We start from the raw sequence: 27,164 nt of genomic DNA, 5'->3' as shown, positions 1-27,164 counted from the left end.
ATTTTATTATTATTATTTTTTTTAAAATATATTTTATTGATTTTGTACAGAGAGGAAGGGAGAGAGATACAGAGTCAGAAACATCGATGAGAGAGAGTCATCAATCAGCTGCCTCTTGCACACCCCCCATTGGGGATATGCCCACAACCAAGGTACATGCCCTTGACCGGAATCGAACCCGGGACCCTTCAGTCCCCAAGCCGACGCTCTATCCATTGAGCTAAACCGGTTTTGGCTACATCTTATTATTAAAAAAGAGAAGACAATTCATTAGCAATCTCACAGATAAAACTATTGATATTTAAACCTGCAGGATTTTTCTAACAAATATCATTATCTTTCCATATCATTTAAATATTCTTCTAAAAATTATTTATAATGACTATGTACAAGTACCACACTATACTGGACAACTCCCATTCTGTTCAATATTTAGACTGGAAGCATTTTAGGGGCATTACAAACAATAATTATTAGCTTTGTAGTAAAAATCTTTGCACGTTTCACCACTATAATTTCCTTAAAACTGTAACCAATCACTCATTCAACAAATACAAATGATGGACACGATTTAGGCACAGAGAACAGAGGAAAGGACAGTCACAGCATTCTAGTAACTCAGTAGGAGACAGTGATGCAAATTAAAAGCTGTAGCAAAAAATACCTAACCCCTCCCAACTGAAAATCATTTAGAATTTAAAATAATACTCAAATGCATTAACTCATTTACACCAGGAAACCTGTGGGGGGTTTTTTAAAACCAATAATTCTTCATAGCATTTGCGTTTTTTTAATCATCACCTGAGGATATCTTTCCATAGCTTTTTTTTTTTTTTAAAGAGAATGGAAAGGATAGGAAGAGTCAGAGAGAAACATCGACACGTGAGACATGTTGATTGGTGGGATCAAGCCTGCAACCAAGGTGCGTGCCCTAGACCGGAACCAAAACTGGGATCTTTCAGTCTGCAGGCCAACACTCTATCCACTGATCCAGATAGGCTGGGGCAGTATTTCCTAAATTATTAATGATGACAATAAACCACATAAGTATTGGCATTAGCAATATTACCCTTGTATCCTATCACATTACCATTGTTGCTGATAAATTTTATACTCCACTTAAGATAATTTTTTTTTTTAATCCTCACCCAAGGATATGTTTTTATTGATTTTAGAGAACAAGGGAGAGAAACATGGATCAGTTGCCTCCTGTAAGCACCCTGACCTTGGGTGGAAACTGCAACCTGGATGTCTGCCCCAACCTGCAACCAGGAATCAAACCCCGGACTTCCCGGTGTACAGGACCTCGCTTCAACCAATGCGCCACACGGCCAGGGTTAGAGCGAAGGCCACTTATTTGTTCGGCCAAATTTAACAGTGACACAGTCTGTGGTCAGCAGTTTCATTCTTCCAGGGAAGATCCAATTTTTAAGCCACATTCCTGACAAAGCACCATACATTTTAAACCTCACATATTTACCACATGGCTTCCCAACCTCCCCACAGTCATTTCTTTTCAATGTTTTGTTTTATGGCTTATTTCAGAGTTTATTATGTAATTTTGACATCAAAAATTTATTGGGGGGTGTGCAGGAGGTAGCTGATCGATGTTTCTCTCTCATTGATATTTCTCATTGATATGTAATTTTGACATAAAAAATTCAGTGGGGGGTGTGCAGGAGGCAGCTGACCGATGTTTCTCTCTCATTGATATTTCTGTCTATCCCTCTGTAAAAAATCAATCAATAAATAAAAAAAGTACAATCAATCTTGAAAGGGAAGTAAAACAGTCCTTCTAGTAAGGGCAAGATGTTGGTTTTCTCTGATAAGAATCACCCTGTTTGGTAAGGTCAAGGCTATCAAAAGAGGAAGTAGTAAACTATTTCTTGTTGAAACTATCTCATAACATCCTAGAACTCTTCTCACCAGTGGTCACAGACATGAATTACAATATACATATTAGAATTATGTCACCTAAAGTTTTTGATAAAAGGTTTTTAAATAAGTAAAAAAAATGTGGAGGTACCTTGGAGACAATCTACTAAAAATATTATACATACTGACACTTAAAAGGTAGCAAGCGTGGGTTCAGAAACAATGAAATATCTTTTTCATTTTTTATTATTTTACTAGAGGCCTGGTACATGAAATTTGTGTGTGTGTGTGTGGGGGGGCCCTGCAAGGTGTCCCCCAGCCCCACATGCACCCTCTGGCAGTCCGGAAACCCACAGGGAAGCAGCCTAAGCCGGCAGTCAGACATCCCTCACAGTCCAGAACCTCCCTTCTCCTGACCGCTCAGTTCACTGCTCCTTAGTGCCGATGCAGAGGCAAGAGAGGCTCCTGCCACCGCTGCTGCTCTCTCCAGCACAGCCATGAGCCTGGCTTCTGGCTGAGCAGGGCTAGCCCTGTAGGAGCACACTTGACCACCAGGGAGTACCTTCTGCGTTGAGCATCTGCCCCCTGGTGGTCAGTGCGCATCATAGCAACCAGTCCTTCTGGTCATTCTGCCATAATGGTCACTTAGGCTTCTATTATATAGATATCCGTAATTATGCACATATTGCTGAACCATCTAATCTCTGTCATGTGCCGAACTCATAGAAAATGAAGTAACATCTCAGCTCACCCAGAAAGCCTTTGTTCCCAGAGAGTGGGTAATAAAATGTAGCAGGACTATTCTGGACTCATCATAGGCAGATCACAAGTTATGATCTCTGAGCACTCTGATTATCACTGCTCAGTAAAAAAATTACCTTTATGTTCCACATACGGCTCCATATCCAAAAGCTCTGAGAAGCCTATGTAGGTATTCAGCTTTTTCTTATGTCCAGTTTGCCTAGGCAAGAGAAAAGCTAATTAGTTATATTTAAAATAATCATAAAACAATGCATAAGCTCTGTCAGCTATCTTAATCAACTCAACAGATTTCCTTCTTCAAGGACCCATATAAGCAAACGTAATGCTGTCTTTTGGGCAAAATAAACCAATCCCTTAAGAGGTATGAATGTAAAGTGCTAATTCCAAACACAGCACTTTTCCCCAGAGCTTTGGATTTGATCACAAAAGGAAACCACAGATTCTCCTGCTGTTTCGTGGAAGAAAAGACTGGTTTTAATGATAAAATAAAAGGTATGTATTCTCATGGAGTTGAGGGTACCATAAGGAGCAGAAAATGTTACTCCAGTTCTTAATAATACAGAATGCCAAGGTAATTCAGTTCCTACCTAAATGTCTGCTTTTCCTTTGCACCTTAAAAATAATTACATAGAATGAAAAGGAGTCTCCACTTTTTCTGGTTCTGAATTTTATGTCTAGCTTCTTTAAGAACTTTGTGATAAAATCATGAAATACGCGCATTTCAAATCAACAGGCTCCATCTATAACTTTCACCCTCAAAGCTAAATGACAAGTTATAAGCATTTTATTGCCTGTCTACAGTAAAATCTGCACATTATGCCACAATGAGCTACCAACACTACCACTTGCACATACTTACCTGTCAAAGACAAAACGCATGAGCTGCAAGTTCAGAGTGCAAGGAAGGCTTAGCAGTCGGATCTTCCTCGTTGCATTCTGTTTACTTTGACAGTTTTCACAGAAGTATCGATTGTCTCCTTCTAGTCTTTCTTCCTAATACGGAATAAGACATGCTTTAAAAACCAGAAGATGGAAAGATTTTTAAAACTGATCATAGAATTTCAGCTTAATTAATAGCTCCCAGACTGTTTAAAACCAAGCTACTCTAAATAATGAAGGACATGTAAGATAAAAAGCACTGCTTTCGTCTTTTTAAAATTGATGTGCCTCTTTTCAAAATGTACAATTTTTTTTTTAATATATTTTATTGATTTTTATACAGAGAGAAAGGGAGAAAGATAGAGAGCTAGAAACATCAACGAGAGAGAGTCATCGACTAGCTGCCTCCTGCACACCCCCCACCAGGGATATGCCCGCAACCAAGGTACATGCCCTTGACCGGAATCGAACCCGGGACCCTTCAGTCCCCAAGCCGACGCTCTATCCACCGAGCCAAACCGGTCCCGGCATCAAAATGTACGATTTTTAAAAAAATATTTGTGTTTGGTCCTCTGTCCAGTTAATGCAGGTTAGAGAATTATAAGGAAATGGGTTTTAGAAGCATAGAACAGACTGCAGAACCTCAGAAAGAAGGGGGAGGTGTGGGAGGGAGAGATCAAAGCACTTGTATGCATATATGCATAACCCATTTGACACAGACAGTAGGGTGGTGAAGGCCTCGGGTGGTGGTGGGGCATAACAGAAGGGTTCAATATGGGGAGGGGAGGGGGGAAGAAGGGGTCATCTGTAATACTTTCAACAATAAAGATTTAATTTAACAAAAAAAATAGCCATAACCGGTTTGGCTCAGTGGATAGAGCATTGGCCTGAGGACTGAAAGGTTCCGGGTTCGATTCCGGTCAAGGGCACATACCTTGGTTGCAGGCACATCCCCAGTTGGGGGTGTGTGCCAGAGGCAGCTGGTCGATGACTCTCTCATCAATGTTTCTAACTCTCTATCTCTCTTAATTCCTCTCTGTGTAAAATCAATAAAATATATTTAAAAAAAAAAGAAATATAGGTATGCATTTTGATGCAGCTTAATTTAAAAATATTAAATAGGTACAAACTACACTTGGGCACCACAATATAAAATTATTATATCTATCTATCTTTCTACACACACACACACACACACACACACACACGTGCACACGCACACACTGTTAAAATTATTGAACCACATAAGAGAGATAAGAGTGCAGGAAAATCCAATGTTATATATAGCTAACGGAAGTTTCTTTCTACATTCTTCCTTTTGTTTCTATAAAAGCTTTGTTACAGATTACTGTAAATAATACAAGACTGGCACCACCACTTTATTCACTTTGCTCCAGGATCCCACATTCACTTGTTTCCCTCTTAACTCACTGGCCAGTCCTCCTCCTCCTCAGCATCCTCTGCCCACTGCTCCTATCTCCCTGATTTCTTCATGCTTGAATGTCCCAGGCTCAGTCCTTAGCCCTTGCCTCTTACCCCTGGGGATTTTTTTAAAATATTTTTTTATTGATTTCAGAGAGAGGAAGGGAGAGGGAGAAAAAGACATTGAAACAACAATGATGAGAGAGGATCATTGACTGGTGCCTCCTGCATGCCTCCTTCTGGAGATCGAGCCCATAACTCGAGCCTGTGACCTTGACCAGAATCGAACCCGGGATCCGTTAGTCCACAGGCTGACACTCTATCCACTGAGCCAAACCAGATAGGGCATCCCCAGGGACTTTATCTAGCTTCAATTTATCCCTCAACTATGCCTCTCAAATGTAGCATGCCCCAGTGCAAACTCCTATTCCTCTCCCAAACCTGCTCCTCCCACAATCCTCCACATCTGGGTTATGGCAACCACATTCTTCCAGGTGCTCAGGCCAACCTTGGTAATCCTTGGTACCTCTTGCTCTCCATATCCAACCTGCAAATTTCATCAGCTCTACTCTGAAAATACACCTAAAACCCAAACACATCATCTCTTCAGCTAGCCCTTGGTCCAAACCACCATCAGCCTCCTCTTCTCGGGACAGCACCCAGTGATCCTGTGAAAGAGGCTCCATCCCTCCCACGCTCACAACTCTCCAATGGCGTCTCACCTCACTCTAAGTAAAAGTCAAACTTCTGACAAAGGTGTACCAGGCCCTGTCCAAAACGGTCCTTGGTTGTCTCTACAACTTCATCTCCTGTCATTCTCCCCTTGTTTGTTTCGCTTCAGTCACAAAATATCCCAAATACGCTCCTCCCTATTCTTGCATGGCTCACACCATCACCTTCTGTCACTTTGTTTCTAACTGTAACCAACCTCACCCTCATCCCTGCTTTGGTTTTCTCCACAGCACTCCTTATAGTAGACACTCTGTATTCTCCTTGTATTTATCGTACTGCCCCTCCCTGATCCCAACACCGTTACACTAGAAACTTCTTAAAGGCAAAAATGTTTTGTCCGTTTTCCTCACTATGGTTATCCCTGACAGCTGAAATAGTGCCAGAACAGCGACCACTCAACACCTAGCTGAGTGGACTCAACAAATGAGTGTCTCCAGCATCTAATGGTTGTACTAAGGGAGTAGGAAATGTACAAAAATCAGTAAGTTCACCTATTATGTTATGTGTCTGTTCCTACTTGACAGCCAAGGTTTCTGCCTAGCAGCGCCCCCCCCCCCCCCCAACAAAAGGAGATCACTTTCACATCAGGAAGTAAATATAAATATACAGGAAGTAGAGATATCAAGGGGCGGACCTGAAGAATAACCAGTGATGTAAACACTATTTACATTCAACACATTCTAGCTCTCATTAAATGAAAATGTAAATTAAACAAAGTAACAGCTTCAATTTCCTCAAACACTCTACCACCCCTGATCATACAGGAAGTTTTTATATACAAAAAATAGCCTGAAATAGCCAAAAATTATTTTAAGATGCAGCCTGCTTTAATACTTTATAATTTACTAAGGTTCTTCTAGATCATTACATACCCAGAGACACTTCATATATAAAAAATGTTGAAATGACTTTATCCATTAAATAAAAAACCATTCAGAATAGTATTTAACTGTTAATGAGCAGAAACAATATATACACCAAAACTGAATACCTTCAAAAATTCCGAGATACAATCTGTTAACTGTTTGTGGCCTTGGATGTTTAACTCCAGTTCATAAAACTTTGATAAAAGCTTAGACTCTCTGCCACACTGACTGCAACTGCAATAAAATAGTGATAAAATTAAGATCAGGGTGGGAAAAACAAAGTTCTATTGTTTTACATCCTAGAAATATGGAAAGAAGCATTTATCCCCTTAGTCCTTTTTCACAGAAATTATTCACACTATCTATATACTTAGTAAATAAGTAAACACAGAAAGTGATTGGGGAGGCCATGTGTTTTATGATTAGGAAAGTTTCTAGGAGTTATTCTATATTTACTCTTAGTATTCTAGCTGACTTTAATCTTACTCTTTCAGCTCACGCCACAGCCATAAAATAAATGGCAAGTGCTAAACTAGACAAGCTTCCCAACACCTGGATGGGTTCAACTGTAACTATCAAGACAGCTGTTTACATGCTCCCATGGCAACGTCTATAAATACTTCAGGTCCCATGATAACCCACTAAAGCTATAATCTGGAACTGAACTAAAAATTAGATAACATATGAGCGACTGTCTTAAAATCAAAGGTATCATGGAAAGCTGAGAAGCACACTTACACAGTTACATACGCATATTCCCCACAGAACTGCTGTTGGACAATGTTCCGCACATCTGGATTCTTTTGTTTAGACAAAGTATCTTCCAAAAGCGACATAAAGAGCTTTGAAAATTCTTGGGCATCCTACAAGTTTGGGTTAATAAAAAGAAAAATCGTATCTTGCTTTTCAACTTCTGATACAAATAGAAATATGTTAGCATCCCCAAAACTATCTGTACTTTGAACTATCTGACATTTTCCAACAAGGACTAGAGCTATAATGAATCAGCTTGTGCCCAAAATAGGAATTTTCAGAAATGGGATCAAGAAAAATGTATAATAAATGGAACAGTAAATAAATGCTCTAATTCAAGATAGAAAAAATAATTTATAAACTCATTCCCTTCTATAAACATTCCAAGGAAAGCTTGGGAACTTGTTTATATTGAAAAAAATAAACACAAGGTTCTTACCTGCTGTTGCCCTGTGTCCAAGCCCAAGGCTTTAACAAATCCCGATGGATCGATGTATCGCCTATTACTGTTTTGCAACAAGGCAAACAAGTACTGGAGATGCTCACAAATTGTTTGAGGCTCATAATCTATTTTTAAAAAATGTTTATGTTTAAAAAACTGCTACTCTTTAAAATGTACTTCATCTTCACATGAGATATAATTAAACACCCTTACATTTAAGCTACACAGTATTTTATTACTGTTTTAAAACTTCAAAAGAAACAAATTCATAACCATGTCTTTTGGAAGTAATGAGGCAGCCAGAGCCGCCTATACACATCCCATGAAAGCAAGAGGCCATATGTACATTTCAACAATCACAGTCATGACTAGTTTCTACAATGTCAAATCACACTGAAAACATTGATTCCCGCAATAAAGACCATATTCCCCGTTCGTAAAAGATAGCCAAACACTTTAATGAAATCTCATTAATGTGGACTTGCCGCACTCAGAGCAAGTGACAGGAACCTCAAGCCTAGAGTTTCAAATTTGAAGGAAGATTTTGCTGTTAAAAATCCTACAGCAGAAACCGGTTTGGCCCAGTGCATTAAGCTTCGGTATGCAGACTGAAGGGTCCTAGGTTCAATTACGGTCAAGGGCATGTAAATTGGTTGCGGGCATATCCCCCGTAGGGGTGGTGGCAAGAGGCAGCTGATCGATGATTCTCTCTCATCGATGTTTCTACCTCTATCCCTCTCTGTAAAAAATCAATAAAATATATATATTTTTTAAAAATCCTAGAACTTTTGAATAGCAAATTTTAATGAGTTGGGGAAGGTACGCAAACTGGAAGCATGAACCTCAAGGGCCCTAAAAGACGTTGAGTGTTACCTTCTGTGCCAGTTATTAATGTATTGCCCCTCATCTCCAAATCCACCCTTCTTTGCCTGCTCTATGGTAACAGAGATGAGCTCTGCAAATATTTCTCCTTTGCCAGGAAGGGCAAGGTTAAGTCTTATTAGTAGGAGGCACTGGAGAGCTCAGTTATGCCTGTCACCACGCTCCGGGAGGCGCAGCTTCTCAGACTCTGGGTTCCTGCAGCCTCCAGGTGGCCAGGAGCGCCCCTCGGTCCCTCCTCTGGTAGCCAGCTTCACTGCAGCATGTGTCTGTTGAGACACTTCCTCCTAAATGACACCCAGTGAATGACCTTCAGGCACCTCTCAGGTGCCTTCAGAGGCTTTTGAGGCATCTCAGCCGTGTCAGGGCATCTAGTGACCATGGCAATGCTCTCTCCAAAGAGGTCGGATCTCCGCCCCAGACTTAATGGCTGCTCCCTATGTCTGCTACTCCTGTATTGTTTCAAGTCCTGTTTAATTCTTACTAAACAATTCCCCATTACTTGAATTTCCTGTTAATAATCCCCTTTGCTTTCTCCATTCAAGTTATTGTGCAGTTTGTCTTCTGATTAAACTGACAGTTTATCTCTTTTGTGACCTCCAGGAAATCAGTTATTTCATTTGCAAAATAAAGATAAAAATCTCACTTCCTGAGGTGAAAGGTCTTTGCAGCCTGTTTAAAGCTATCAAGTAGGTCTTATCTATTCCAACTCTTATTTTACAGGCAATAGGTACTCCATAAGATCTTCAACTGGTTTTCCTATCTATGAAATAACGGAGTGGCTGAGCTGTGCCTAGATCTCAGATCCCACCATTCCCAACATAAGCCTCTCTACTACATAGCACTGTTGACTTAAAATAGCAGCAGAGCCCTAGCAGGTTTTGCTCAGTGGTCAGAGCAGTCAGCCTTCGGACTGAAGGTCCTGGGTTCAATTCCAGTCATGGGCACATGCCTGGGTTGTGGGCTCAATTCCCAGTAGGGGGGTGTGCAAGAGGCAGCCAATCAATGATTTTCTCTCATCACTGATGTTTCAATCTCTCCCTTGCCCTTCTTCTCTTTATTTAAAAAAAACATATTAAAAAAAATAAAAGATAACAGCAGAAATGTACATGCTTATGAAGAATGTTGGTGAAATATTACAATTTATGTGTTTAGAAAATATATTTAAATTTCATAAAGATACCTAAACAATTCTGGCTATGGTACATCTTTATTTATGTTTAATATATATATATATATATATATATATATATATATATTTTTTTTTTTTTTTTTTTTTTTTTTAAATTTTTTACAGAGAGGAAGGGGTGTGCCGTACTGGGGATGTGCCCGAAACCAAGGTGCATGCCCTTGACCAGAATCGAACCTGGGACCTTTCAGTCCGCAGGCTGAAGCTCTATCCACTGAGCCAAACCGGTTTCGGCTATGGTACATCATTTTATAAAATAAAAATTTAGTTTTCATTTGTTGTTTAACTATCTTCTCATTAGTAAATTCATGCTTCAGCAAAACAATGCTAAAAATTTTTAAATGATCCATTTTTATGATTTCATCCTTTACAAATACACTATTATCTTAAATATTTAACACACTATTGATCTAGATGTAAATATTCAGAAATATAGAAATAAAGTATTGAGGAAACAAACTTAAGGATTTTTAAACATTGTGTTGTGAAGCAAAGATTACCACTGACAGGCACAAAACCAAGACCCTCAAGTATCACCATTGTCTGAAGGGCTGCAAGATGTGGGGCTTACAAATCCTATCTTTTCCCACTCCTAGCAAAAGAGATTAGCGTTGTGCCCTGGCTGGTTTGGCCCAGTGGATAGTGTGTGTGTGTGGAGGGGAGGGGGTGGGGTGGGGGGGGACACGGGACACTGAACACTGAAGGGACCCAGGTTCAATTCCAGTCAAGGGCACTGGGTTGCTGGCTCGGTCCCCAGTAGGGGGCGTGCAGAAGTCAGATGATCAATGATTCTATCATTGATGCTTCAAACCTCTCTCTCCCTTTCTTCTCCAAAATCAATAAAAATAAAAAAAATACAAAATAAGGAGGTTAGCATTGTGCCCAAATAAATCATATAAAACACAGCACGAGGTTTACAGATGAACTACTAACTAGGGCCTTGCCCTAGGCTGTATATCGCCCTCATTAGAGTTGACAGTAGCTTCTTAGTGTTATTTGCTTACTTGGCGTTATACTGAACTATTTGGTTAAAATACATCAAGGTAACAAACTAGGCAAAAAAGTAACCTTGCCTGCTTTATTGACTGATTTTTATCAGTCACTAGAAATTAATGGACTACAATCACAGCCTATTACTTAGAGAAGTATACCTGTAAACTACATAAGAATAATAAAATGTAGCCCAGGCTGGGTAGCTCAGTTGGTTAGAGCATCATCCCGATGCATCCAGGTTGTGAGTTTGATCCTGGGTCAGGACACACACAAGAATCTGAACCAACCCTGGCCCGTTTGGCTCAGTGGATAGAGCATCAGCCTGCAGACTCAATGGTCCCAGGTTCGATTCCAGTCAAGGACATGGACCTTGGTTGCGGCACATACCCAGTGGGGAGTGTGCAAGAGGCAGCTGCTTGATGTTTCTCTCATCAATATTTCTAACTCTCTATCCTTCTCTTCAAACAAATCAATTAAAAAATATATATATTATATTGATATATATATATATATATATATATATATATTCAGAACCAATCAATGAATGCATAAATAAGTGGAATAACATATATCTCTCTCTAAAAATCAATAAAAATTTTTTAAATGTTAAAAAAAATTTTAAAGAATCATCAAATATATTTTCTTCGCTTGAATATTAGCCTTTTTTTTTTTTTCTTTCTTTATTGGTTTTAGAGAGAGGAAGGGAGAGGGAGCAGAAGCAATGATGAGAGAGAATCATTGATTGGCTGCTTCCTGCACATCCTCTACTGGGGATCTAGAGATCGAGCCCACAACTCAGGCATGTGCCCTGACCTAGAATCAAACTGTGATCTCCTGGTTCATAGGTCGATGCTCAACCACCGAGCTATACTGGCTGGGTGAGTATTAGCCATTTTTTACATAAATGATAGATACAGAGAAAAAAAGGAAAATGATTTTGAATCCTGACAACGTTTATAGAGAGCTACAACCATGCCTGGCATGGAAGGAACACTCGGAAGGAAGTTTCCTCTATTTGGCTGGTTCGGATGTGACCTCCTAGCATACTTATCCCATCCCATCCCACCCCACCCCACCCCACTGACCTTTCTCCTCCTGGATGCCATCTCCCATCATGTAGTCGCTACAGGTGCTTGGACATAAGTACAGCGCCTGCCGAAGCTCCAGGTTGAGAAACCAGACTTGGAGAAACGTGTTGACGTAACAAGTAGCTCCCAGGTTAGTGAGGCCCACAAATGAGTTCTACAAACATAGAAAATTTACAACGAAAAAAAAGCTATAGGAGGCATCATTTTTTAAATTTCAGGTAATTTTGTTAAAACTGTCTCAACCAACATGGTAGAACCACCTTCAGCCTCTTGGCCAAGGGTAGGGCATGGCGTTGATGAAAGACCTATTTCACACTCACCAGAAACCAATCATGGTTTCTGATCATAGGCAACAAACATGGGATACCATATGAAATCACTTAAAAACGATGGCTCACCTTTTTTCTCCTCTCACAATTGGGATCATCAATGTTATGAAAACTATTTTCATCTATTTCTCCTAACCAGATATGCTCACCAATCCCAACCAAGCAATTTGGGTTTCCTTTGCAGTTTCGTCTATGGAAAAGAAAAAGAAAAAAGTTTAATTTTAAAATACTGTAGTTCCATGATAACAAAAACTCAAATTAAAACTATAATGACATACCATTTTTTAAAAATCTATTTGTTATCTATAAGATTAACATAACTGAGAAAGTATTCCACCATACTTAACATTCAGTTTGTGAGTCTATGGAAAACAATGAATTTACTACTAATGAGAATACAAACTGGTAGGACTCTTACAGAGAAGAATTTTGTAGTCTCTTAACAAATCCACATTTACAGCTAACCATTTCATCTCTAAGAATTCACCCTGAAGATACAACTCCTTCAGTGCAAACACACAAGCACTAGGTCTTTCCTTACAGCACTGTTTGAACTGCAAACTGCCGGAAACAAACTAAGGACCAACCAGGGGATATGGTACACACACATAAGAGCAACCGACAGACAAAAGGCAGGAAGGAGCTCTCGAATTCCTAGGCTATGTTAGTAAGTGAAAAAAGCAAAGTGCCAAGAGAATACCTACAGTATACTAGCGTGTGTGTGAGTGTGTGCGCGCGCACGTGTGTGCGTAAGCAATAAGAAACACAAGGACAGCCCTGCCAGCGTGGCTCCGTGTTTGAGCGCTGACCTATGAATCAGGAGGTCACTGTTCAATTCTCAGTCAGGGCACATGCCCAAGTTGTGGGCTTGATCCCCAGTGTAGGAGGCAGCTTATCAATGAGTCTCTTATCATTGATATTTCTATCTCTTTCCCTATCTTAAATCAATAAAAATACATTTAAAAAAAAAAAAAAAAATCGACTGCTGAGCGCTGGCAACGGAGCCAAGGACGGGGGCTGCTTCCTGGGCGGCGCCGACCCCGGCAACAGGCTGGAGCAGCGTGGGAGCCCGCGGAGAACAAAGGGGTGCCACAGGCCAACCTGCTGAGCTCCCAGGACAAGGAGGAAGAAACCAAAGAAGTTCTCAATGTGAAGAAATCAAGTGAGAGCAAATGATAGTAAAATTACTTAAGAAAGAATACAAAGAAGATCTTGAAGGATCAAAGACTAAGTCAGAACTCAACGCACCAGCCAACATTGCAATATAAATGCGTTTTGTTGTTTTTTTTAAAAAAAAGAAAAAAAAAAAGAAGAGAAAAAAGGGACAGAATGTTGGAACAGCGGCGACCAGGCCTAGAGTGGCCAGGCACAAGGCAGTGGCAGCTGGGCCCAGAGCAGCAGTGGCCAGGCCCCAGAACAGCAGCAGCCAGAACAAGAGCATCAACGGCCAGCACTGGAGCAGCCAGACCTGGGGCAGTGGCAGCCAGGCCTGAGGCAGAGGCGGCCAAGCCCAGGGTGGCCAGTCCAGGAACACCCAGACACGGAGTGGCTGGGCCCGGAGAAGCCCGGCCCAGAGCAGCCGGGTTGGGAGCAGCCAGGCCCAGAACAGCAGTAGACAACCACGAAGAATCCAGGCTGGGAGCGGCCAGGCTCGGAGCAGCCGGGTCGGGTGCGGCCAGGCCCGGAGCAGCGGCGGCCAGGCTGGGAGCGGCCAGGCCCGGAGCAGCTGGGTCTGGTGTGGCCAGGCCTGGAGCAGCGGCTGCCGGGCTAGGAGCGGCCAGGCCCGGAGCAGCAGCTGCCAGGCTGGGAGCAGCCAGGTCCGGAGCAGCCGGGTCTGGTGTGGCCAGGCCCGAAGCAGCGGCTGCCAGGCTGGGAGCGGCCAGGCCCGGAGCAGCAGCTGCCAGGCTGGGAGCGGCCAGGCCCGGAGCAGCCGGGTCTGGTGCGGCCAGGCCCGGAGCAGCAGCTGCCAGGCTGGGAGCGGCCAGGCCCGGAGCAGCCGGGTCTGGTGCGGCCAGGCCCGGAGCAGCGGCTGCCAGGCTGGGAGCGGCCAGGCCCGGAGCAGCAGCTGCCAGGCTGGGAGCGGCCAGGCTCGGAGCAGCCGGGTCTGGTGCGGCCAGGCCAGGAGCAGCGGCTGCCAGGCTGGGAGCGGCCAGGCCCGGAGCAGCCGGGTCTGGTGCGGCCAGGCCCGGAGCAGCGGCTGCCAGGCTGGGAGCGGCCAGGCCCGGAGCAGCAGCTGCCAGGCTGGGAGCGGCCAGGCCCGGAGCAGCCGGGTCTGGTGCGGCCAGGCCAGGAGCAGCGGCTGCCAGGCTGGGAGCGGCCAGGCCCGGAGCAGCCGGGTCTGGTGCGGCCAGGCCCGGAGCAGCGGCTGCCAGGCTGGGAGCGGCCAGGCCCGGAGCAGCCGGGTCTGGTGCGGCCAGGCCCGGAGCAGCGGCTGCCAGGCTGGGAGCGGCCAGGCCCGGAGCAGCCGGGTCTGGTGCGGCCAGGCCCGGAGCAGCGGCTGCCAGGCTGGGAGCGGCCAGGCCCGGAGCAGCCGGGTCTGGTGCGGCCAGGCCCGGAGCAGCGGCTGCCAGGCTGGGAGTGGCCAGGCCTGGAGAAGCGGCTGCCAGGCTGGGAGCGGCCAGGCCCGGAGCAGCGGCTGTCAGGCTGGGAGCGGCCAGGCCCGGAGCGGCCGGGACCGGAGCAACCGGTCCCAGAGCAGCCGGGTCGGGTGCGGCCAGGCCTGTAGCAGCAACAGCCAAGTCCAGAGCAACTAGGTCGGGAGCGGCAGTGACCAGACCCGGAGCAGCTGGTTGTGGAACGAACCAGAGCAACAGAGGCCAGGCCCGGAGCAGCCAGGCCCGAAACAGCTCGCTCCTCACCTGTACCTGCCCACGGCTGCCTCTCAGACATGGCTGGAAACTTTTGCGGGAACTTGAGGGTCTGCTGAATCAAGTGATGAAGGCTTAGATCTGGATGTGTTGAGTTAGTATAGCGCTGGGGTGTTGATCTGTGAGTGCCTTGGGTGGGGCCTGGATGAGGCTGGTTGACCTATTTGAAAATGTCTTCTGTGTGAAGTGTATCATTGGGCATGTGGAGGTATTATTGATATGAGAAAATGCTAAGTAACAGATTTACTATCTGAAAAGGGATTTACTATCGGGGAAAGGGAGGGAGGAAGAGACTGAACATAAACTGTGCACCTATGGATGAGGACAATGGGGGATGGGGAGGGGGCGGAGGGTGGGGTGGGAACCTGGTGGAGGGGGGAAGAAATGAGGAACCTTTGTAATAATATGAACAATAAAGATTGATTTAAAAAAAAAAAAAAAAAAAAGGAGAGAGACAAAGCAGAGACCAATGAAATTAAGATAAGGGTAAAAAAAAAAAAGGAGAAGTGTGTGACACTTTTTGACTATACTGTTTCATACACTGTTGAATTCTGGCGCATCTCTCTCTCTCTCTCTCTCTCTCTCTCTCACACACACACACACACACACACACACACACACAGTCAATACGGATGGGGGAACCCTAAATTCAACACAAATATATTTTCATAAGTAACATATCCACACTGAAGGATGGGGGGACTAACTCCAGCAACCTGAACAGTGGTCAGCAATCTCAATCAGTAGTGTCTTTAGGGTAAAGACAAAAGGAATAAATTACCAACTCTCAATGGCTTCCTTTCCAGAGACATGGATGAACAATTCTGAAACCATTTCCTATATATTCTACAACTCAACAAAAAGTAAATTTACTGACAAAGGGAACCAAATTTTGGAGAGGAAAGCTAGGGAGGTATAGTATATAGAGAGAAGGCAGAATATGTTGTTAGGTAAAACACTGGGCAGTACATATGAGCACACCTAGCAACCAGATCTTTATTTCAAAGTAATCCCCACAAGAAGAAGCCAGGGCTCCTTGGAGAAATGGCTGTTGTTAAGGCTGGGCATGGGAAATGGAAAACACAAGATAAACATGGAATATCTGCTGTGCCCAGAGAGTTAGAGATGCACTCAAAGCATGCTGGGACATGTTAAAATGCATTTTAAAGGGGCTCCACTGCCAGATCAGGAACAATTTGATCCAACAAAATAGGTAACAATAGGATTATAAGCTACTGAATAAACTAGGTGTCTATAATGAGATGGGTGGGAAATCTCTAAAGAAAGCCAATTTACAAAGTAAAAGGACAGAATTAGAAGATCACCATTTGGTGTCCACCGGATTAATTACAGAGTCAGGCAACAATCATCAAGGATGCTAGAATGAGCAAGTTTGAGAAGTAACAGACTCAGCACAAGCTGTTTGGTAATTACAAAGGAAAAGTAGTAGCTTTGAGAGTAGAAACCTGGCAGATACACTTTAACCAAGTGATCAAAGTGAAGGTAACCAGCATGCACCTTAACTGACAAATATATGTACAGTACTCTAATGCAGGGAGCTTTCTTGGTGTTTTGTTGATTTCTTTTGCTGTGCAGAAGCTTTTTCTCTCTGGGATATGGCACACACACATCCACAGCGGGGGCTCCGCTCGGCCACAAGCTGGGCTGACAGCGAGCACAGTGGAGACAGGAGCCTCTCCCACCTCTGAGGCAGCACATGTCCAACTGCAGTCTAGGCCCGCTCCCTGTCAGCTGGACATCCTTCAAGGGCTCCCAGAGCAAGGTCTAACTGCCAGAGTCAAGTACCCACCCACCCACATGCACCTCAAAATCGACACAGACCCAGACCCAGCCAGTCCCACCCTGTCAAGCCCTGCTGGGCAGGGGCCGTAGCCTCAGGTTCCCTGGCCTTGTGCCAGGATTGGGGGGGAGGGCGCATGGTCTGAGGTCCCCCTGACCAGGAGGGGGGTGCATTGAGGTCTTCCATCAAGCCCTGCTGGGTGGAGTCATGGCCTAAGGTTCCCTGTCAAGTGCAGCCTCAGTCCCCCCGGCCCAGCACCAGGAGGGGGGGCACAGCCTGGGCCTGAGTTGCCCTGACCCAGCACTGGGTATGCACCTTGAGGTCCCCTCACTGGGTGGGGGGGCATAGTCTGAGGTCTCCTGTCAAGCCCTGCCAGGCGAGGGTGCATTCTGATGGCCCCCGGCCTGGTGCTGGAGTGGGGGCGTGCCCTGAAGGCCCCTGTAAAGCCCCACCTGGTGGGGGGCACAGCCCGAGTTCCCCTATCAAGCCCTATGGAGGTGGGGGAGGGCGGAGCCTCAGGTCCCTGCTGATTGCCATTAAGGCTCCTTATGGGAACTCGGCCTCTGCTGTGGGTGATGGTCAATGAGCATATTGCCTCTTTATTAGATAGGACTAGAGACATGCACAGGTAGGGCCCCTAGGCCTGACTGGTGATCACCCAGCGGGGTGATTTTTTTTTTTTTTTTAGGGGGGGCTGTGCCTGATGGCATTGCCTTGAATGGCCTGGGGCCTGCGAGCAGCTTCTGCATTGAGTATCTGCCCCCTGATGGTCAGTGCACACCACAGTGACTGGGTGTTCAACTGGTTGTTCTGCCTTCAGTCAATTTGCATATTAGGCTTTTATTATATAGGACTGGAGGCCTCGTGCATGAAATTCATGCACTGGGGGGGACGGAGGGGAGAAGAGGTGTCCCTTGGCCTGGCCTGCATCCTCTCAGTCTGGGACCCCTCATGGGATGGCCATCTGCTAGCTTAGGCCCCGCTCCCCTGGAGATCAGGCTGATAAAGCCCAGCTGCTGTGGTTCAGTGGTTGAGCACTGACATATGACCCAGGTCATAGGTTAATTCCTGTTCAGAGCAAGCACATGCCTGGATTTGGGGCATGATCCCCAGCAGGGTACAGGAGACAGCTCTCTCTGAAATCAATAAATATATATATTTTTTAATTAAAAAAAAAATAGGTATAATAGGCCTGTTTGTTTAGATAAAGGTAAATACACTCTAAAAAGGAAACCACCATCTCTAAAGTGGTTCACCGAGCACTTGCTAGCTGCAAATTCAGAGTCAAAGGCTATGCATGCTTCCCATGTTTTTCTACCTCTCAGACTTAGAACTATGGAGTATACCACATACTTCCAAAATTAACTGTCTAAGGGTCCACTTAAATATACTGTCTTCCTGGCTTTAAAAAATAATGAAAACTGCAGAAACCGGTTTGGCTCAGCGGTTAAAATATATTTAAAAATAAATAAAAAAAAATAAAATGAAAAAAAAAAAAAAGATTTGCAAGAGTCTTGTTTGGTTGATGTGTTGACTTTTTTGGTTAATTTCCCCCTACATATGCCTCCCTTTTCACTTAGACCTGTTACTTTCTCTAGCAGCAGAGATTTTCCCATTAGCAGTCATTCAACCTTCTACCCAGCTATGGTGACAGAGTCCAGGAAATCTGTAACTTTTCCATGCCCCTACTTCCCAACTGACAAGGATAAGTAAGTAATTGATTCCAGGCGGACCTTAGATCTAACCACGAAAAATAAACCAATCAGCTTGCAGAAGATAACACAGGACAATACCTTTAGGATCTTGGGGAAAATAGCCATTTATTAAATGAGATACATGCAAAAAAAGCAATAGTCACAAAGAAAAATACTGATAAATTGGACTATACTGGAATTTGAACTTCTGCTAATCAAATATGCCATTTAAGTTAAAAGGCGACCAGTTGGAGTAGCTCTGCTTGAGCGTCAACCTATGAACCAGGAGGTCATGGTTCATTTCCCAGTTAGGGCACATGACTGGGTTGTAGGCTCAATCTCTCTCTGAAATCAAATTTTTTAAAATTTTGTTTGAAAAAAAATTTAAAAGCTAGCAAGACTAGAAGATATTTTCGTTACAATATATCCAACAAACACTTGTATCAAAATAAACTCCTACAGATCAACAAAATAGCCCCTGCAGGTGTGCTGCTAGTTGAGCCATCATCCTGTGCACCAAAAGGTCACCAGTTCAATTCCTCATAAGAGCACAACCTGGAGTTTTTGGGTTCTATCCCAGTTGGATGGGTACAGGAGGCAACTGATCAATGTTTCTCTCTCACATCATGTTTCTTTCTTTTTTTTTTCTCTCTCTCTCTCCCCCTTCCTCTCTGAAATCAATAAAAATATATTTTAAAATGCATATATAGCATGCAAAAATAAGAATTTTCATTGCAGCTTTATTCATAATAGCCAAAAAACTGAAAAAAACACTAAATGGACCATCACCAGAAGGAAAAATAAAGAATATAGTAACAATGGCATACTGTACAGCTCTAACAAGGAACATACTTCTACCCACAACAGGCATGAATCTCACAATGCTGAGCACAAGCCAGACACAGGAGGAGCTACAATGTATACTTAAATGTATACAAAGTTCAAAATTGGCAAAATCAATTCTATCCAAAATAAGGGCAGTGGTTGCTTGTGAGGAGGTGTGGTTGAGTCAACCTCTGAACCAGTAAGTCATGGTTGATTCCTGGTCAGGGCACATGCCCAGTAAGAGTGTACGAGAGGCAGCCAATTAATGATTCTCTCATATTTATGCCTCCAAAAATCAATAAAAAAAATTGATTGAGAATCAACCAATGAATGCATAAATAAGTGTAACAATAAATCCTTGCCTCTGACTCTCAAAATCAATAAATTGAAACTAATTTATTTACAAAAAAAGTTTAAGAATGAGGTGTTTTTTAAAATGGCATGACAGCCCTAGCTGGTTTGGCTCAGTGGATAGAGCATTGGCCTGTGGACTGAAGGGTTTCAGGTTCAATTCTGTCAAAGGCACATGCCCAGGTTGCTGGTTCCATCCCGTGCGGGGCGCGCAGGAGGAAGCCAATCAACGATTCTCTCTCATCATTGATGTTTCTATCTCCCTCCCTCTCCCTTCCTCTCTGAAGTCAATAAAAATACATATTTAAAGTAAAATAATGTCATGACAGTAACTTTATAGATTGCATTTCATTTGTGTAAAGTTTTAACTTTATAAGTCATGTACTACTATTCCTCTAATGAGAATTAGATAAGTCCAGACTTTGAAAATTCATATATAAAATATATATATGAAAAAAAACACACAAAAAAATAAAAATTCATATCAAAATTTTAACTGTCAGCAAAAAGAGCAAACTAACAGGACACCATTCCCACCTATCAGATCAACAAGCGTGGTTAACTTATCGTGCTGGTGATGGTAGGAGGAAACAAGACATTCTTACACATTGACAGAGGAATGTAAGGTAGAACCTTGACTCTGAAGGGCAAGTTAATAATGTGGATCATGCCGAAACCGGTTTGGCTCAGTGGTAGAGCGTTGGTCTGCGGACTGAGAGGTCCCAGATTCCATTCTGGTCAGGGGCATGTGCATTGGTTGCGGGCGCATCCCCAGTGGGGGGTGTGCAGGAGGCAGCTGATTGATGATTCTCTCATTGATGTTTCTGACTCTCTATCCCTCTCTCTTCCTCTCTGTGAAAAATCAATAAAATATATATTAAAAAAAAAAAAAAAAGGTGGATCACAATGAAAAAATGCACAATGCTTACCCACCGATTTTACCGCCAGGAATTTACTTGACTATTATCCTCACTGTTAGGAAACATGTCTAGTTTTAAGAGTGAAGACAAAATATTTGCAGAATTCATGCACCAGGCCTCTAATATTTCAATAAAGCCCTAGCTGGTTTGGTCCAATGGCTAGCATGTTGGTCTGTGGACTGCAGAGTTCCAGGTTTGATTCCAATCAAGGGCACATGTTGTGGGCTCAATTCCCAGTGTGAGTGTGCTCTTTTTAAAAAATATTTTAGCCGGCGCTGAAACCAGTTTGGCTCAGCAGTGGATAGAGCATCGGTCTGCAGACTGAAGGGTCCCAGGTTCGATTCCAGTCAAGGGCATGTACATTGCTTGTGAGCACATCCCAGGGGGGTGTGCAGGAGGCAGCTGGTCGATGTTTCCCTCTCGTCAGTGTTTCTAGCTCTCTATCCTTCTCCCTTCCTCTCTGTAAAAAATCAATAGAATATATTTAAATATATATATATATATATATATATATATATATATATTTCTTTTTTTCTTTTCTTTTTTTTTTTAATATGCCCTGGCCAGTTTGGTTCAGTGGATAGAGCGTCCACCTGTGGATTGCGGGGTCCTGGGTTCGATCTGGCCAAGGGCACATGCCTGAGCTGTGGGTTTGATCCCCAATGGGGGCATGCAGGAGGCAGCCGATGGATGGTTCTCTCATCACTGATGTTTATATTTCTCTCTTCCTCCCTCTCTGAAATCAATAAATGTATTTTTAAAAATACTTTAGTAAAAGTTATTAAAAAACTGGCCTGCATAAAAATTAAAAGCTTTTGTACTGCTAATGATTACCATCAAGAATATGAAAAACAACCCACAGAATGAAAGATGCAAATAAGGGACTGTATCCAATCTATAGTGATAAAAGCATATGCTAATTAGACCAGACAGCCAAATGAAGCTGGGGTGCGAATTTCGTGCATTGGGCCTCCAATATAAATAAATAAATAAACAAACAAATAAATAAATAAATATCTCCTGAGGAGGGGTGGGGAGGTTCAGGGTGGAGGTGAATGAGGAGAAAAAGAGGGACATTTGTAATACTTTCAACAATAAAGATAAATTTTTAAAAATAATTCTCTTACAACTCAATAATAAAAGACAAATAATCCAATTTTTAAATGGGCAAAGCACTTGAATAGACATTTCTCCAAAGATATATGAATTAGCCAAAAAGCACAGACACTCAACATTATTAGTCATCAGAGAAATGCAAACCAAAGTCATTTCACATTCACTAGATGGCCATAAGAAAAGAGAAACCAAAAAAAAAAAAAGACAAACATCAGCTATAAAGATGGAGAAACTGGAATCCTTATACTTTGTATATAAAATAATGTAGCCACTTTGAAGAATAACTTGTCCATAATGTCCACGCAAAAATCTATACACAAATGTGCACAGCAGTTTTATTCATAGTAGCTAACAAACAGAATGACCCAAATGTCCACCAGCTGATGAATAAATATATATAAAATGTAGTAGGTGTATACACAAAATGGATTATTCAGGGGGTAAAAAGAAATGATGCCCTGGCTGGTGTGTTCAGTGGTTAGAGCATCAGCCTACCCACCAAAGGGTCTTAGATTTGATTCCCAGGCAAGGGCTTGCTCGTACCTGGGTTGCAGAGTCAATCCCCATGGTCATGGCACATTAGGGAGGCAACCAATCGATGTGCTTCTCTCACATTGATGTTTCTCTCTCCTCCTCCCTTCCTTCTACTCTCTCTTAAAATAGAATAAAAATATCCTCGAGTGAGGATTTAAAAAAAAAAAAAAGAAAGAAAGAAAATAACCAAGGAGCACATAAAAAGATGCTCAATACATTAGTCATTAGGAAAATCAAAACCACAATGAAATGCCTTTGAAAAAAAGAAAACATAGAAAGTAACAAATGTTGGCAAGGAAATTGGAACCTTTTACATTGTTGGTGGGAATGTAAAACAGCAGAGCAGCCATGGAAAACAGTGTAGCAGCTCAACAAATTAAACATAATTACCACGTGACCCAGCAAGCCCACTCCTAAGTACAGTGTATCTCCAGAAGAACAGAAAACAGATGTCCTAACAAATGTTCTTAGCAATAGCCAAAAACTGGAAATTATCAAAATGTCCATCAGGTTTATTTATCTTGATCTCGGTAACTCATACCAAATACACACACACACACACATATAAAGTCAGCACCTTTACACACTTTAAATATAATACAATTTATTTGTCAATTATTCCTCAATAAAAGATTGGGATTTTTTTTTAAATCCTCACCTGAGGATATTTTCCCCATTGCTTTTACAGAGTAAAAGGGAGGGAGACACGGATTAGTAGCACGTGCCCCACAGAGGCAGAGAGGCAGGTGCCTTCTAATCACTGAGCCCTCCAGCCAAGGTAGGGAGGGCGTTTCTTAAGTCCATCAACTGATGGATAAAGGAAATGTGGTCAATTTAAACAATAAAATGTACTCAGCCAGAGAAAGGAACCAAGCACTGATACACGCGACCACATGGATGACTCTTGAAAACATTATGCAAAGTGAAAGCCATACACCACCACATGGTTGTTTTTTATTATTATTATCTTATTGATTTTTTTTTTTTTTTTTACAGTGAGGAAGGGAGAGGGATAGAGAGTTAGAAACATTGGTGAGAGAGAAACATTGACCAGCTGCCTCCTGCACACCCCACACTGGGGATGTGCCGGAAATCAAGGTACATGCCCCTAGCCGGAATCGAACCCGGGACCTTACAGTCCACAGGCCCACGCTCTATCCACTAAGCCAAACCGGCCTGGGCAAGGCCACATGTTTTACAAGTCCATTTGATGAAATATCCATTCTAGAGAAATCCAGAGACAGAACAGTGGTTGCTAGGGGGTGAGGGGAGGGAAATGGGAAGTGAACTTAATGGATAGGAAGTTTCTTTTTAGGGTGATGGAACACAAGGACTAGAACAAGACAACCGTGATGTGTGCACAACCCCGTAAAAGTTGTACACACTGAATTGGGTGCCTTACAATGACAAATGATGTTTTCTTACACAATGCTTTAGAAATACTGATACATGCTTCAACATGGATGATCCTTGAACATATACTAAGTTAAAGAAGCCAGTCACCAAAGTCCAAATATTGCATGATTTCATTTACTCGAAATGTCCAAAGTAGGTAAATTTATAGTAGCGGCGGAAAATCGATCAGTGATTGCCTGGAGCTTGGGCTTGGGGGGGGGGGGGGGGGGAATGAGTGCCAATCTAAACAGGGCTTCTTTCAGGGGGCCCTAAATGTCTTAAAACCAGATTGTGATGATTGCTGGATAACCCTGTGTATACATAAACAAAAAAACACTGGACTCTACATTTCAAAGTGAATCGTCTTTGTGAATTATATCTCCATGTTTAAAAAAAAACAAAACAAAAAAACAAAAAACTGCTTGGGTGTGTAAAGTTTGCAACCGCAGCTAAAAACTCATCCTCTCTCCGACATCCACCTTCTACTGATCTCAGCCAATTTCTACTCCTTTCCTCCCGGGAAAATCAGAACTACGTGAAAGCGCTTACACTTTTTGGTTGCTCTGGAGCCTAATTCTGTCGAGAGGACGACCTAGAGCTTAATAAATTCTATTACACAGGCCCTTCTGGTGGTCCCAGCACTCTGCTGGAGTCAGATCTGCCCTCCCTGTGAGGCCGGCGCCCGGAGCTGGGACGGCTTCCTTTTCCTTATGGAAGTTCCTAACTTTGTCCGGCTTCTCCAGCCAGACTGGGAGCTCCAGAGCCGAGACCTTGACTCCCATTCCTTCCGGATCCCGCCACCGAACGCAGAAACCAGAGAGCCCGCTGAAAGGCGGCTACTGAGCATGCCCGGCTCGGCCAAGTCAATGCAACAACATTCCGGAACAAAAACTATAGTTCCCGCGTGAAAAGGTGGAAAAGCAGAAGAGTCGGGCACAAAGCCCAAGGATTCGATCTAAAAAGTAAGGCAAGGTTCAGAGGCTGAGCAAAGGGAAGGACAAAACTTGCACAACTCAAACATCATACTTGGTAGAGAGAGTCTGAAAGACAAAAAAAAAGGGGGGGGGGGGGACGACGACGCTAAAAAAATACTAGATTCGCGAAAGAAGGGAGGTCACCAGGAGGACGAAGAGCACCGATGACAAGGTTAACCATACGTTTTTCCAAAGCAAGCCTACCCAAAAGTAACACTACGATGACCAATGCTTCAGCGTCAGCACTCACGCGGGATGCGCTGTAACGAGGGAGGCTCACTCCGAAGTAGTTCCCTTTTACAAACAAAAAGCCGAGCCGTGGCCAAGACATCCCACCAAGGTTAGCTGAGCTCCGGGCTCCTGCCTTTAACCGTTTCCCCCGCCATCTTCTAGGGAAGAGCCCAGAACCCGTGCAGATGGGCTTTCAGCAGCATCACCGCCGCGCAGAGCGCGGGCAGGCTGCGCTTCCCAGGTCGCCCGGCCGGCGGAAAGGAGGAAGCCTCCCCCCGCCGGCTCCTCTCCGCTCCTGCGGGATGCACGCGACGGGCCGCCGTCTTCCTCCCCGCAGCCCGACCCCCAGCCCCGTTTTGCAAGGTCCGACGCGATGGAAGGGCGCGAGCCCGGTGCACGGGCCTCACCTGCACACGCCGCGGATGCAAGGCTCCAGCCAGATGCGGTAGGCGGTCTCGATGTGCTCCTGCGACACCTCCTCGGGCCGCACCGTCTCCGCCCAGCGCCAGGCGGCCTTCTCCAGCTGCAGCCGCGGGGCCATGGCCTTGGCCAGAGGAGGAGCGCCTCCGGAGTCGGGCTCCCGCTGCTGCCTCCGCAGCCGCCCAACTGGGCTCCGCCACCTGCCAGCGATGAAGACCAGACGCTCCCTCAGCCAGCTGGCCAGTCAGTCACCTGCGCGCGCCACGGCCGCCGCGCCCGCCCGCGCCCGCCCGCGCACGACCGGCCGCAAAGCACCGCGGCAGACACGCGACACTCTCTCCCCCCCGCGCCTCGCTCCCGCAGACGTTGGAAAGTACACCCTACCCGGATGGGCGCATGCGCGTTCCCAGCAGCCTTTGCGCCTCCCGCGCCTCCGAGCTGACGGGCGGAGGAGAGGCGAGTGGTTGTCAGGGAGAGTTCTGCCGCGTCCTCTTCAGCGCCGCTGGAGAAGCAGCGTCTCTGCCCGTGTGCAGGGAGGCGTCCTGTGTACCACTACCCTGACGAATCGGCGCCGCGAGGGCTAAATGCCTATTCTTGCCTTCTGGTCCTCCCGTTTAACCGTGAAGGAATCACGCGAGAGGCTACTCAACGCACACCATAGGTCCGCTGTACTGTGGGGTGGGGCCTGACACCGGGTCACCAGAGAAACCAGGCTCTGCTCTCTAGAGGAAGATTTGACTTGAACCTGGACTGGTTCCGACTCCCTTTCCTGAGCCCACCTGACGTCACGAGACGTTCGGGGCCTTTTCCTGAACTGGAACCGGACTACAGGTCCCGGCGTGCACTACGCGCTGCCACTCATTGTATTCGAGGCATGCTGGGATTTGTAGTCTTGGAGGAAGAGCTGGATGTGCCTGGGATTTTGCAGAGGCGCACAGCGGGGGCGGGGTCACCTTTATAGCACCTGACTCTCTACAAAGCTATTGTCGGTATAAGATAACTTATTTCTTGAAGCTCTTCTCTAGCCCCAGGGATTAAAAACTCCCTTTTTTTTAAACTTCTGCCTCAGGATATAAAGAGCCTTATCAGAATGTTTTGCAAACTAAAGGGCGATGCTTGAGTGAGGATTTTGAGAACATTACATTTGAATGAGAGCTTTATGGAGTCTAAGCACTAATTCCTGAATTTGACTGTATTCTAACCAGTGCTAATCAGTAGACATTCAGACATTCCCTGAAGGAAGGATGAAAATAAGACCTGGCCCCTGCCCTTGGAGATGGGTAAGGTGAGAGGAGTAGAAATACAAGGTCCTCTTCCCAGCTTCGGAAGGTTTGGAGTACTTGGGAGAACCGGGTTTCCCAGAAGAGGTAACTCTTAAACTCATCCTTAAAAGATGAGTAGGATTTAGCCAGGTAGGAGAAAAGCTCCTTTCCAGATAAAGGGAACAGCAAGGAGCTAAGGCACAGAAGAGAGAAATTTCCTGGTGTGAGGCTACAAATCCTGAGACTTGGAGAGGTGAGAACTAAGGCTTGAGAGGCAGACCTAAACTGTCTTCATCTGAAGTACTCAGACATTGAAGTACTCAGACCAACGTCATCAAATTGTACCAATTTTTAAAAATATATTTTTATTGATTTTTTTACAGAGGAAGAGAGAGAGAAACATTGATCGGCTGCCTCTTGCACACCTCCTACTGGGGATGTGCCTGCAACCAAGGTACATGCCCTTGACCGGAATCGAACCTGGGACCTTTCAGTCCGCAGGCAGATGCTCTATCCCCTGAGCAAAACCGGTTTCGGCAAATTGTATCAATTATATGTTGTAAAT

The 27,164-nt window shown here is 44.3% G+C and overlaps 1 protein-coding gene across 7 annotated transcripts in view; it reads right to left on the bottom strand.

Annotated features, from left to right (window-relative positions):
- USP48 (ubiquitin specific peptidase 48) overlaps positions 1-26,096 on the bottom strand; it is a 66,651-nt gene extending 40,555 nt beyond the window's left edge. For 2 of the 7 annotated variants that reach the window (XM_084874863.1, XM_084874864.1), the window contains exons 1-8: positions 25,325-25,698; positions 12,279-12,399; positions 11,878-12,034; positions 7,729-7,856; positions 7,275-7,399; positions 6,662-6,770; positions 3,497-3,630; positions 2,754-2,836 (exon numbers count right to left, since the gene is read on the bottom strand). In XM_084874863.1, coding sequence (XP_084730989.1) covers positions 2,754-2,836; positions 3,497-3,630; positions 6,662-6,770; positions 7,275-7,399; positions 7,729-7,856; positions 11,878-12,034; positions 12,279-12,399; positions 25,325-25,458 — 991 coding nt within the window. In that variant the 5' untranslated portion in view covers positions 25,459-25,698. Of the gene's footprint in view, positions 1-2,753; positions 2,837-3,496; positions 3,631-6,661; positions 6,771-7,274; positions 7,400-7,728; positions 7,857-11,877; positions 12,035-12,278; positions 12,400-25,324; positions 25,699-25,721 lie in introns of those variants that run through there. The other 5 variants (XM_084874860.1, XM_084874861.1, XM_084874858.1 and 2 more) reach the window with 5 other exon arrangements.
- Positions 26,097-27,164: the final 1,068 nt, after the last annotated feature.

This window comes from Pipistrellus hanaki (assembly GCF_964339955.1).
Source record: "Pipistrellus hanaki genome assembly, chromosome: 2".
In the NCBI taxonomy this organism is placed as follows: domain Eukaryota; kingdom Metazoa; phylum Chordata; class Mammalia; order Chiroptera; family Vespertilionidae; genus Pipistrellus; species Pipistrellus hanaki.
The sequence above is the reverse complement of the archived record's forward strand: the minus strand, read 5'-3'. Positions and strand labels throughout refer to the sequence as shown.